We start from the raw sequence: 11,461 nt of genomic DNA, 5'->3' as shown, positions 1-11,461 counted from the left end.
AAGCCGGCAGTGATCCCAAATCCTTAGTGGTTGAAACAGGAGAAGCGGTTTCCAAGTTCAAGAGAGTAGCTTCTCTGTTAAGCAGAGGGTTAGGTCATGGCAAGTTCCGTAGTATCAACAAGTTTAGGTCATCTTTTCCTCAACACATCTTCTTGGAGAGCCCCATTTGCTGTGTTGCTAACGATGTTACTGGTGATTACACTCAAGTTCTTGCACCAGAGCCTCTTCAAATGGTTCCAGCTTCTGCTGTTTACGATGGAATTGAACCAAAACACCATATGGGTCATCCTCCTCCTCCATTAATGCTTACTCGCAACATGTGTGTTGACAAGTCGTATCTGGAGTTAAAGCAGCCACCGCCTTTTCGTGCTCCTTATCAGTTAATCCACAACCACCAGCAGATAGCTTACTCTAGGAGCAATAGCGGTGTTAACCTTAAGTTTGATGGTGGGTCTGGTAGTAGCTGTTATACTCCTAGCGTTTCGAACGGTTCAAGATCGTTTGTATCATCTCTTAGTATGGATGCTAGTGTAGCTGATTACGATAGGAACTCGTTCCATTTGACTGGATTGTCCCGTGGGTCTGACCATATATCGCAGCATTCCCGGAAGATGTGCTCTGGTAGTATGAAATGCGGAAGTCGAAGCAAATGTCATTGTTCCAAGAAAAGGTTTGTCATTTTTCTCTGTGGACCTTTTTAATATTGTTTTTGGTATCTCTTTGTAAAAATGTTTGATCTTTATTTTTTTACAGGAAACTGAGGGTAAAACGATCAATCAAGGTCCCTGCAATCAGTAACAAGATTGCTGATATACCTCCGGATGAGTATTCATGGAGAAAATATGGGCAGAAACCTATTAAGGGTTCACCGCATCCACGGTATATATATACATCTTTTGATGCAAGGTTCCTTGGAAATTTATGTCTATTTAATTTAATATAGATCTCTTTTGTTTTGTTCCGGTTGCAGAGGATACTATAAATGCAGCAGTGTGAGAGGTTGTCCAGCAAGGAAGCATGTGGAGCGATGTATCGATGAAACTTCAATGTTAATTGTAACTTACGAAGGTGAGCATAACCATTCAAGAATATTGTCTTCACAATCAGCTCACACCTGACGAAAACAGAGTCTATGCGTGTCCTGTTCTTTTTTTTTTGTTATTGGCGTCTACTCTTGGATTTGAATTTGAAGAAGAATGAATTAGATTCAAGAAAATGGTCNACATGTGTGTTGACAAGTCGTATCTGGAGTTAAAGCAGCCACCGCCTTTTCGTGCTCCTTATCAGTTAATCCACAACCACCAGCAGATAGCTTACTCTAGGAGCAATAGCGGTGTTAACCTTAAGTTTGATGGTGGGTCTGGTAGTAGCTGTTATACTCCTAGCGTTTCGAACGGTTCAAGATCGTTTGTATCATCTCTTAGTATGGATGCTAGTGTAGCTGATTACGATAGGAACTCGTTCCATTTGACTGGATTGTCCCGTGGGTCTGACCATATATCGCAGCATTCCCGGAAGATGTGCTCTGGTAGTATGAAATGCGGAAGTCGAAGCAAATGTCATTGTTCCAAGAAAAGGTTTGTCATTTTTCTCTGTGGACCTTTTTAATATTGTTTTTGGTATCTCTTTGTAAAAATGTTTGATCTTTATTTTTTTACAGGAAACTGAGGGTAAAACGATCAATCAAGGTCCCTGCAATCAGTAACAAGATTGCTGATATACCTCCGGATGAGTATTCATGGAGAAAATATGGGCAGAAACCTATTAAGGGTTCACCGCATCCACGGTATATATATACATCTTTTGATGCAAGGTTCCTTGGAAATTTATGTCTATTTAATTTAATATAGATCTCTTTTGTTTTGTTCCGGTTGCAGAGGATACTATAAATGCAGCAGTGTGAGAGGTTGTCCAGCAAGGAAGCATGTGGAGCGATGTATCGATGAAACTTCAATGTTAATTGTAACTTACGAAGGTGAGCATAACCATTCAAGAATATTGTCTTCACAATCAGCTCACACCTGACGAAAACAGAGTCTATGCGTGTCCTGTTCTTTTTTTTTTGTTATTGGCGTCTACTCTTGGATTTGAATTTGAAGAAGAATGAATTAGATTCAAGAAAATGGTCTTTGTAGCTCTGATTTGTAATTGTATATTCCACTTTGACATGAGTTATAAGAGCACTTGTGAACTCGGATTCTATGGCAGTACCAAGTAACATGGACACTTCGGTTTCAACCGAGCTTTTTTTCTTAGATATATCATATGTGTATGCATGCCACAATATATATATATAAGGTTTATAGCATCTTAGATCAATCGTGGTTTATATCCCACCACACCAACAAGGAAGTCTGAAGTAAGAGATTACTCGGTCTTAAATAAAACTCCATCAAAATGAGATAACAACACTGGAAAAGCAAGCAGATGATAAAGATCCAACTAGTCAACAACACAAAGAAGAAACACAAAACAACTATTGTCTGAGATCTTTAATTAAATGAAAGGCGATACCAAATGATTAAACTCAAATTTAACAGAACAGATACCAAATGATTTAACTCAGATTTAACAGAAGAGAAACATAGGACTCTCTACATGATCCAAATAAACTTTGAAAGAAGAAACGTTATCTCCAAGTCCTTCAACCACAATTTTTTTGGCAAAGTTTCTTTTGGGATCAAAACTGATCAAATGGACCGGGTTAATGGGACTGAGGGGTGCAAATATAAGCTCGCCGGTACTAAGAATACCCCTGAGCTCGAAGTCAACCTTCCCAGCTAATTCTCGCCAAGAACTAGAAAGACACGCGACAAAAGATCTATACCATTTTGTTTCGCTGCAGGCATCTTCCAGAACCCACAGGTGAACTACTGTATTGTTAACATGCCTGTAAGCTAAAGCTAACTTTCCGTTGTAGTTCACTAGGTTTTGGAACCCACCGTCGTCAGCTGGTGGCTTAATGACATTAAACTCTTCAGATATCAGATCAAAGGATATCAAAAATCTTTTACTTCTGATCCAAGCATGATAATAAACAACCCCATTTATGCATATCCCTCGAGTATCAGGAAAAGGAAGATGAGGATGTTTACATTCGATACTTCTCCATTCTTGGTTAGCTCCTAGAGTGAAAACTTGATGCTCCTGGGACATGTATCCTGACCAAGGCGTTAGAGGACCACCTTGTACTACCGTCATACACAACACTTTGTAAACATCGTTCACGGGATCATATCCAAAAAAGGAGAATATATGTCTTCTCCTAGTCCTAGAGTTGATTCTTGGTAAAGGTAAGAACTGTCCCGTGCTAGGATTCCCAATCATCACTTTATTACCATCATACTGACAGCAGATCAAGCCGTGGACGGGTGTAAAAAATTCATACGACAAAGGAGTCGGAGGACGCATACATATGTTTACCCTTTGATGATTAGAAGATGGATCTTGCTGGGATAAGAATAATTGCTGCGTCTTCACGGAGTGACACAAGAGTGAGAAAAGAAGACGCGGGCGAGTCGGATCAGATCGTCGAGTCATCATCAGCAGCTGGTACGACTTGGTAAAATCTTGGCTGCGGACTATGGATGACCAGAGTTTTGAAACGCAGATGAACCTGGCTATTGATCTTGCTGGAACTCTCACGAGTATCTCTACTATCAGTTCACGAGGTATAAAAGGCAACGGATGGGTTTCATCTTGTTTCATTGAACGTTTTCGATTGTTCTCGGCCGTCCATTTCCTCGTCCTGACTCTTTCCATGGCGTTTCTCACTTCCTCTTCACCGTTTCCTTCTTTTTTTTTTCACTCCTAAACCCTTAATAATATATCTCGCCGCCGACGATAAAAAAGAAGAAAAAGAAAACAAATAAGGGGTTTGCAAATAAATAAATCCCTAATATTTTCAAGAAATTACTTTTCAAGGCCATTCCAATTTATCCCTTGGTGTTTAGTATTTTGAAATTTGCAAGGTGAACCTGATGGAACAGAGTACAACAATGCCTGTTCTTTTTGCGTCTACTCTTCAGATTATAATAACAAATTAACAATGAACATTAAATTCAAGAAACCGCTCTTTGTAGCTCTGATTTATCATTTGTGTATTCCACTTTGACATGACTTAGGGATTCAACATGGGATATGTTGAATAGGTAAAACTCTGTGGGGCTTATCCGAATCAGAAAAAGTTAACATATACATTATACGTGACATTCTTTATGAAGTCAAAGCTCCAAAAAAAAAAAAAAATGATAAAGAATCCATGCTCTAGCCAACAAAAAACTCTTATTCCTCTTAACATTTGAATATGAAAAAAATATAGAAAAAGAAATGTAAATCAAACGTCCTTGTCAGTCAGGTCCACGCAAAACTACTATTGTCGTCCGAAATCTTAAATATAAAAGGCAACGTACCAAATGATTAACTTACATTCGACATAACCATAGGGCTGTCTACATGATCCAAATAGACTTCGAGACTAGGAAATTTATCTCCAATTCCTTCAACCAATACTTTCTTGGCATTGTTTTCCTTAAGATCGAGACTGATCAAATACAACGGGTTCCGGCAAGGCTGCGGTGAAAATATAAGCTCGCCGGTACTAAGTGTACCCCTGAAGTCTAAATAGTCCCCAACAACTAAATCTGTCCAAGAAGGAACCACGAGTGAAACTTTTGACCATTCTTGTTTGCTAGCATCTTCCAGAACCCACAGGTTAAGTTTACCGTCCGGGTACTGACACGCCAAAGCTATCTTACCATTGTACCTCACTAGGGGTCGGATATCCACCCCAGGTAACTTGACTATCTTACCATTGTACCTCACCAGGGGTCGGATATCTTTAATCTTCTCAAGTTGATGTCATCTTCTAAGGAAAACTAGTAAAAAGAGGTGTTATTTTCACACGTTGTAAAAGTAAGACAATGTTTTGTTGCTTCTCTTACATGGGTTTATAGCATCTTAGATCACTTTATATTCCACATTGTCATGAGTTATAAGAGCACTTGTGAACTCGTATTCTGTGGCAGTACCAAGTAACATGGACAATTCGGTTTCAACCGAGCTTTTTCCTAGATATATCATATATGTGTATGCATGCCACAATATATATAAGGTTTATAGCATCTTAGATCAATCGTGGTTTATACCACACCAACAAGAAAGTCTCAAAATGTCTCTGTTAGAGATTACAGCCAACAAAACAAAGATGAAAATCAAGCTTGTCAGCCAGCTCCACACACACAAAACAATTATTGTCTGAGATCTTAAATTAAATGAAAGGCGATACCAAATGATTTAACTCAAATTTTAACAGAAGAGAAACATAGGACTCTCTACATGATCCAAATAAACTTCGAGAGAAGAAAAGTTATCTCCAAGTCCTTCAACCACAACTTTTTTGGCCTTGTTTCTTTTGGGATCAAAACTGATCAAATGGACCGGGTTAATGGGTCTGAGGGGTGCAAATATAAGCTCGCCGGTACTAAGTGTACCCCTGAGCTCGAAGGAAACCTTCCCAGCTAATTCTTGCCAAGAACGAGAAGAAATCGCAGGCGAAGATATTCTATACCATTTTTTTTCGCTGCAGGCATCTTTCAGAACCCACAGGCGAAATATATGGTCAATCTGCATGGCTGTAGTTAAAGCTATCTTTCCGTTGTAGTTCACTAGGTTTTGGAACCAACAGTCAGCTGGTGACTTAATGACATTAAACTCTTCAGATATCAGATCAAAGGATATCAAAAATCTTTCACTTCTGATCCAAGCATGATAATAAACAACCCCATTTATGCATATCCCTTTAGTATTACGAGGAGGAAGATGAGGATGCTTACATTCGATACTTCTCCATTGTTGATTAGCTCCTAGAGTGAAAACTTGATGCTCCTCGGACACAACTTGTGACTTACGGAATCGATTTCTTACACGTAGTACCGTCATGCACAACACTTTGTAAACACCATTCACGGGATCATATCCAAAAAAGGAGAATAAACCTCTTCTCCTAGATTTGATTCTTGGTAAAGGTAACAACTGTCCCGTGCTAGGATTCCAAATCATCACTTTATTACCATCATATTGACAGCAGATCAAGCCGCGGACGGGTATTGAAAATTCATACCAAGGAGTCGGATGACGCATACTTATGTTGACCCTGTGATGATCAGAAGATGGATCTTGCTGGGATAAGAATAATTGCTGCGTCTTCATGGGGTGACAGAGTGAGAAAAGAAGACGCGGGCGAGTCGGGTCAGATCTTCGAGTCATCAGCAGCTGGTACGACTTGGTAAAATGTTGGCTGCGGACTATGGATGACCAGAGTTTTGAAACGCAGATGAATCTGGCTATTGATCTTGCCGGAACTCTCACGAGTATCTCTACTATCAGTTCACGAGGTATAAAAGGCAACGGATGGGTTTCATCTTGTTTCTCTGAACGTTTTCGATTCTTCTCGGCCGTCTCTTTCCTCGTCCTGACTCTTCCCATGGCGTTTCTCACTTCCTCTTCACCGTTTCCTTCTTTTTTTTTTTTACTCCTAAACCCTTAATAATTTTTCTCGCCGCCGACGATATAAATTAAAGAAAATAAATAACAAAAGCGAAACCCTAATATCTTTACCGATTTATTAAGGGGTTTGCAAATAAATAAATCCCTAACATTTTCAAGAAATTACTTTTCAAGGCCATTCCAATTTATCCCTTGGTGTTTAGTATTTTGAGATTTGCAAGGTGAACCTGATGGAACAGAGTACAACAATGCCTTTTCTTTTTGCGTCTACTCTTCAGATTATAATAACAATGAATATTAAATTCAAGAAACCGCTCTTTGTTGCTCTGATTTATCATTTGTCTATTCCACTTTGAAGAAGTTTTGTGTTTCATAATATAAGATGTTTTCAATTTTCTATGCAACTTTTAGAGTATTATAATACTTTATATTATGCAGTTTTGTTTATAATTGGTTTAACTTTTTTAAAGTATCATTTTTTAAAACGAGGAGGAAGATGAGGATGCTTACATACGATACTTCTCCATCGTTGTTTAGGTCCTAGAGTGAAAACTTGATGCTCCTCGGACACAACTTGCGATTCACGTCTTTGGCTGCCTTGTAGTACCGTCATGCACAAGATTTTGTATACATCATTCACCGGATCATATCCGAAAAAGGAGTATAAACCCCTTCTCGTAGATCTGACCCTTGGTAAGGTTAAGAACTGTCCCGTGCTAGGGTTTCCAATCATCACCTTAGTATCAATTTGACGGCAGATCAAGCCGCGGACGGGTGGAGAAAAGCCATACAAATGACGCCGATCCGGAGTTATGTTTAACCTATGGTGATCAGAAGATGGATCTTCTTGGGAACAAGATTGTATGAACTGTTCCTTCGTGTAGTAAGCGAAGACAACGAAAAGGAGACGCGGCCGAGTCGAAGATCGATTCAGGTACGACTTAATAAAATCTTTGCCACGGATTATGGATGACCAGAGTTTTGAAACGAATACGAGCCTGGCTATGGATCTGGCCGGAAGTTTAAAGAGAATCTCTACAATCAGATCCAGAGGAAGAATGGTTAAAGGATCTTTTCTATCGCTTTCTTCCAATTCTCGTTTCTTAGAACATTTTCTCCTGACCCTTTTCATGGCGTTTCTCGTTTCCTGTCTCTCTCCCCTGTTCCTTCTTTGCTACTCTTAATCTTACTTAATCCTAATGTAGGGATTTGCAAATAAAACTCTCTTTTTACGGTCATTCCAATTTATCCCTTGTAATATAAAAATGTGGTGATCTAAGTTTAAAATTTTGACAGAAAAATCTTAATCATAATTAAGTTTTGTCACAAGACATTTTTGCACTAAAGACTGTGTCGTGCAAATACACTACTATTCCTATTGCATTTTGCAATATATATAGCCTCAACAAATTAACCTTAATAACTAGGCAGATTAAGCTGCTTCTTGCTATATATTTCAACCAACAAAGAAGTTTGAAAATGGTGAAGTCCTAAGTGCATGGAAACTGAAGTCGCTGTGTACCTTAGCTAAACGCCTCTGTATCAATATGATGTTTGCTTCTTTGTCAAGTAACAGTACACTGGTGTATTCACATAAGTTGATATGCTTTAACTTTTTAATCTTTCTCTCCCACCGATGTTAAACCACGGGACTGCTTGATATTATGGCCATCAATAGGACTTATAACCTATCATGCAAACCGATTAATGCAAACTCTTCCGGAGTAGCATCACCATTCTGCAGGAGATCCCCACTATATAAGGTTATGGCATGTTATCGTTAGATCTCAGTCGTTTAAACCACTAACAAGTGGATAATGGATACTAAATAGGTGAAAGCCTGTGGGCTTATCTGAATCAATTGAAGAAAACATTACCACATAACATTCTTAAGACCTAACAGCTCAAAAAAATAACCCCNCCCCCCCCCCCCCCCCCCCAAATGATGATAAAAGATCCAACTAGCAAAACCAAAAGACTTTGTCCTCTTCAAAGAAAAATCAAAATTTGTCAGCCCTCAACACAAAACGAAAGGCACGCATCACCAAATGATTTTTCTTACACCTGACAGAAACATAGGACTGTCTACATGATCCAAATAGACTTCGAGACAAGGAGAGCAAATCTCCAAGTCCTTCAACCAAAACTTTTTTGGCATTGTTATCGTTGAGATTGAAGCTGATCAAATAGACCGGGCTAATGGGACTGACACTGAGCGGTGCAAATATAAGCTCGCCGGTACTAAGTGTACCCCTGAACACGAAATCATTATTCCCAACTAAATCTGTCCAAGAAGGAACCAGGACAGAAAATTTTGACCATATTCCTTTACTTGCATCTTCCAGAACCCATATGTCAAGTTTACTGTTTGACATACATTGCTTCGTTAAAGCTATCTTTCCGTTGTAGTTCACTAGGCATTCGATTTCTTGAGGTAGCTTAATGAAACTAAAGTCTTCAGAACTCAGATCGAAGCGTACTAAATATGCTGCATATTCGATCCAGGCAAAATAATGCACAACCCCGTTTATGCATATCCCTCTAGTATAAGGAGGAGGTAGATGGGAACGCTTACATTTGATCATTCTCCATTTTTGTTTAGCTCCTAGAGTGAAAACTTGATGTTCCTCGGACACATATCTTGATCCACGTCTTTGATGACCATGTAGTACCGTCATGCACAAGACTTTGTATACATCATTCACCGGATCATATCCAAAAAATGTGAATAGACCTCTTCTATATGTTTTCACTCTAGGTAAAGGTAAGAACTGGCCCGTGCTAGGATTTCCAATTATCACGTTAGTACCACATTTACGGCAAATCAAGCCGCGGACTGGTGGAGAAAAGCCATACAAATGACTGTGATGGGAAGTTATGTAAACTCTCTGATGATGATCAGAAGATGGATCTTGCTGGAAGAAGGATTGTAAGAACTGTTTCCCCTGCCTGTGGAAGTGATTGTAGACTGAGAATAGAAGACGCGGCCGAGTCGAAGATCGAGTCAGGTACAACCTGGTAAAATCCTTGCTGCGGATTATCGAAAACCATTCTTTTGAAACGATGACGAACCTGGCTGTTGATCTGGCCGGAACGTTCAGGAGTATCTGTACTATCAGATCCTGAGGTATAAAAGGAAACGAATGGGTTTCATCGTGTTTCTTTGAACGTTTTCGACTGTCCCCGAGCGTCTCTTTCGTCGTCCTGACCCTTTTCATGGCGTTTCTCAATTCGTCTTCTCTGTTTCGCTCTTAAATCTCAAACCCTAATTATATAATATCTTCGCCGACAATTAAAAACAGAAACGAAACCCTAATTATAATAAAATGCTTATCGATTTTTTCAAGGATTTGCAAATAAAACCTATCTTTTTACGGCCATTCTAATTTATCCCGTGTGTATTCGCTAGTCACTATTCAGGACTGTACATTTAAGGTTGTGTTAATGACAATAAAACTAAACTTGGATGGGCGTTTCAATAATTAATTATGTTTAGTAAATAGCAACTGCAAATTTGCATAATCCGCAAGTATACAAAACCATTAACCAAAGACTAGAATATGTCTCAGTTCGAGTAATAAGGAAGATTCTTAAACTACTACTATCCTAGAAATGAAAAGAGAAGTTGGGGCAACACCGAAAGAACTAGCTAGTTGTCAGCAAATTAACGTAGCTTTGGCAGAACCATATGACTTTCTACATGATCGAAAAAGACTTGGATCACAGCAGAGTCATCTCCAATTCCTTCAATCACAACTTTTCTGGCATCTTTTTCCTTGGGATCGTAACAGATAAAAAAGAACGGGTTAGGGGATGGGATCGGTGCAAGTATAATCTCACCGGTACCAAGTACACCGCAGAACATGACCTTTTGATCATTCCCACCATATATATCTTTAATAGAAGGGACCACGGCAGCAAATTTTGACCATTCTTCTTTGGTTGCATCTTCAAGAATCCATAGGTCTATTGGACCGCGGTATCCACGGCACACTATACTTATCTTTCCACTGTGGTTTACCAAATTACCATACTGTTGTAGTGTATAATCCTCAGGTAGCTTACTGACACTAAAGTCCTCAGATCTAAGATTGAAGCTTACTAGAGATTTTTTGTCGTTGAACAAAGCTAGATAATACACAACCCCATTCCTGCATATCCCTGGAGATCCAGAATGATGACGATGGGTAAACTTACATTCGAGCATTCTCCATTTTTGTTTAGGTCCTACCGTTAAAACTTGATGCTCCTCTGTCATAGGCTCCTCATAGAAAGGATCTTCCCACTTGAAGCTTTGTGATCCACGTTTAGTGATCACCGTCATGCACAACACTTTGTATACATCATTAACTGGTTCGTATCCAAAAACAGAGAATATGTCCTTTCTGTTCGTTTTAACCCTAGGTAAAGATACAAACTGACCAGTACTAGGGTTTCCAAAGATCGCTTTAGTACCGTTTCGACCAAAGATGAAGCCGCCGATGGGTGGATTAAAACAGTACCGTAGATCCGAATTGATAGTGTAACTGACCCTATACGATGATCAGAAGACGGATCCTCCTGAGAGCAGGAGTGAAAGAAGTGCTTCTGCGTGTTGCGACGGTAGACAGAGAAAAGAAGACGCGGCTGTGAAAAAGATCGAGTTTGGTACAAGTCGGTGAAGTCTTTGCCACGGATGATCGATGACCAGTGGTTTGAAACGAAACCTAGCCTTGCTATGGATTCCGGCAGCAGTTTCATGAGAATCTCTACTTTAAGTTCCAGAGGAATGATGGAACACGGGTCGTGTTCTTCATCTCTTTTTTCTTCTGTCTTCTTACACTTCCTTCCCCTTTTCTTCATGGCTCGCTTTTTTCAATTCCTCTCTCTCACACAATTTCGTTTTTTCCCACTCTGAAAACCCTAGGCCTATCTTACTCAGGGCGATTCCAATTCCTGAGTAAACCGTTTTATG

At 39.5% G+C, this 11,461-nt stretch overlaps 4 protein-coding genes and 1 pseudogene across 5 annotated transcripts in view; 1 reads left to right on the top strand and 4 right to left on the bottom strand.

Moving 5' to 3' along the window:
* LOC104744574 (probable WRKY transcription factor 39) overlaps nt 1-2,253 on the top strand; it is a 4,540-nt gene extending 2,287 nt beyond the window's left edge. Inside the window, exons 2-4 of one of the 2 annotated variants that reach the window (XM_010469707.2) lie at nt 1,225-1,577; nt 1,661-1,786; nt 1,878-2,253. In XM_010469707.2, coding sequence (XP_010468009.2) covers nt 1,225-1,577; nt 1,661-1,786; nt 1,878-2,025 — 627 coding nt within the window. In that variant the 3' untranslated portion in view covers nt 2,026-2,253. The remainder of the gene's footprint in view (nt 1-1,224; nt 1,578-1,660; nt 1,787-1,877) is intronic. The other variant, XM_010465649.2, reaches the window with a different exon arrangement.
* On the bottom strand, nt 2,569-3,762 carry LOC104748009 (F-box/kelch-repeat protein At3g04660-like). The gene has a single exon (XM_010469706.1). The coding sequence runs from the start codon at nt 3,760-3,762 to the stop codon at nt 2,569-2,571; it is 1,194 nt and encodes a 397-aa protein (XP_010468008.1).
* LOC104748008 (F-box/kelch-repeat protein At3g04660-like) lies at nt 5,308-6,486 on the bottom strand. Its single transcript, XM_010469705.1, has one exon. The coding sequence runs from the start codon at nt 6,484-6,486 to the stop codon at nt 5,308-5,310; it is 1,179 nt and encodes a 392-aa protein (XP_010468007.1).
* On the bottom strand, nt 8,508-9,725 carry LOC104748007 (F-box/kelch-repeat protein At3g04660-like). The gene has a single exon (XM_010469704.1). The coding sequence runs from the start codon at nt 9,723-9,725 to the stop codon at nt 8,508-8,510; it is 1,218 nt and encodes a 405-aa protein (XP_010468006.1).
* On the bottom strand, nt 10,120-11,408 carry LOC104748006 (annotated as a pseudogene).

The sequence above is a fragment of the Camelina sativa genome, chromosome 15, assembly GCF_000633955.1.
Source record: "Camelina sativa cultivar DH55 chromosome 15, Cs, whole genome shotgun sequence".
Classification (NCBI taxonomy): Eukaryota; Viridiplantae; Streptophyta; class Magnoliopsida; order Brassicales; family Brassicaceae; genus Camelina; species Camelina sativa.
The sequence above is the reverse complement of the archived record's forward strand: the minus strand, read 5'-3'. Positions and strand labels throughout refer to the sequence as shown.

What these genes read in the sequence shown, in the direction of transcription:
- LOC104748009 (XM_010469706.1), bottom strand. Translation starts at nt 3,762, where the DNA reads ATGGAAAGAGTCAGGACGAGGAAATGGACGGCCGAGAACAATCGAAAA.
- LOC104748008 (XM_010469705.1), bottom strand. Translation starts at nt 6,486, where the DNA reads ATGGGAAGAGTCAGGACGAGGAAAGAGACGGCCGAGAAGAATCGAAAA.
- LOC104748007 (XM_010469704.1), bottom strand. Translation starts at nt 9,725, where the DNA reads ATGAAAAGGGTCAGGACGACGAAAGAGACGCTCGGGGACAGTCGAAAA.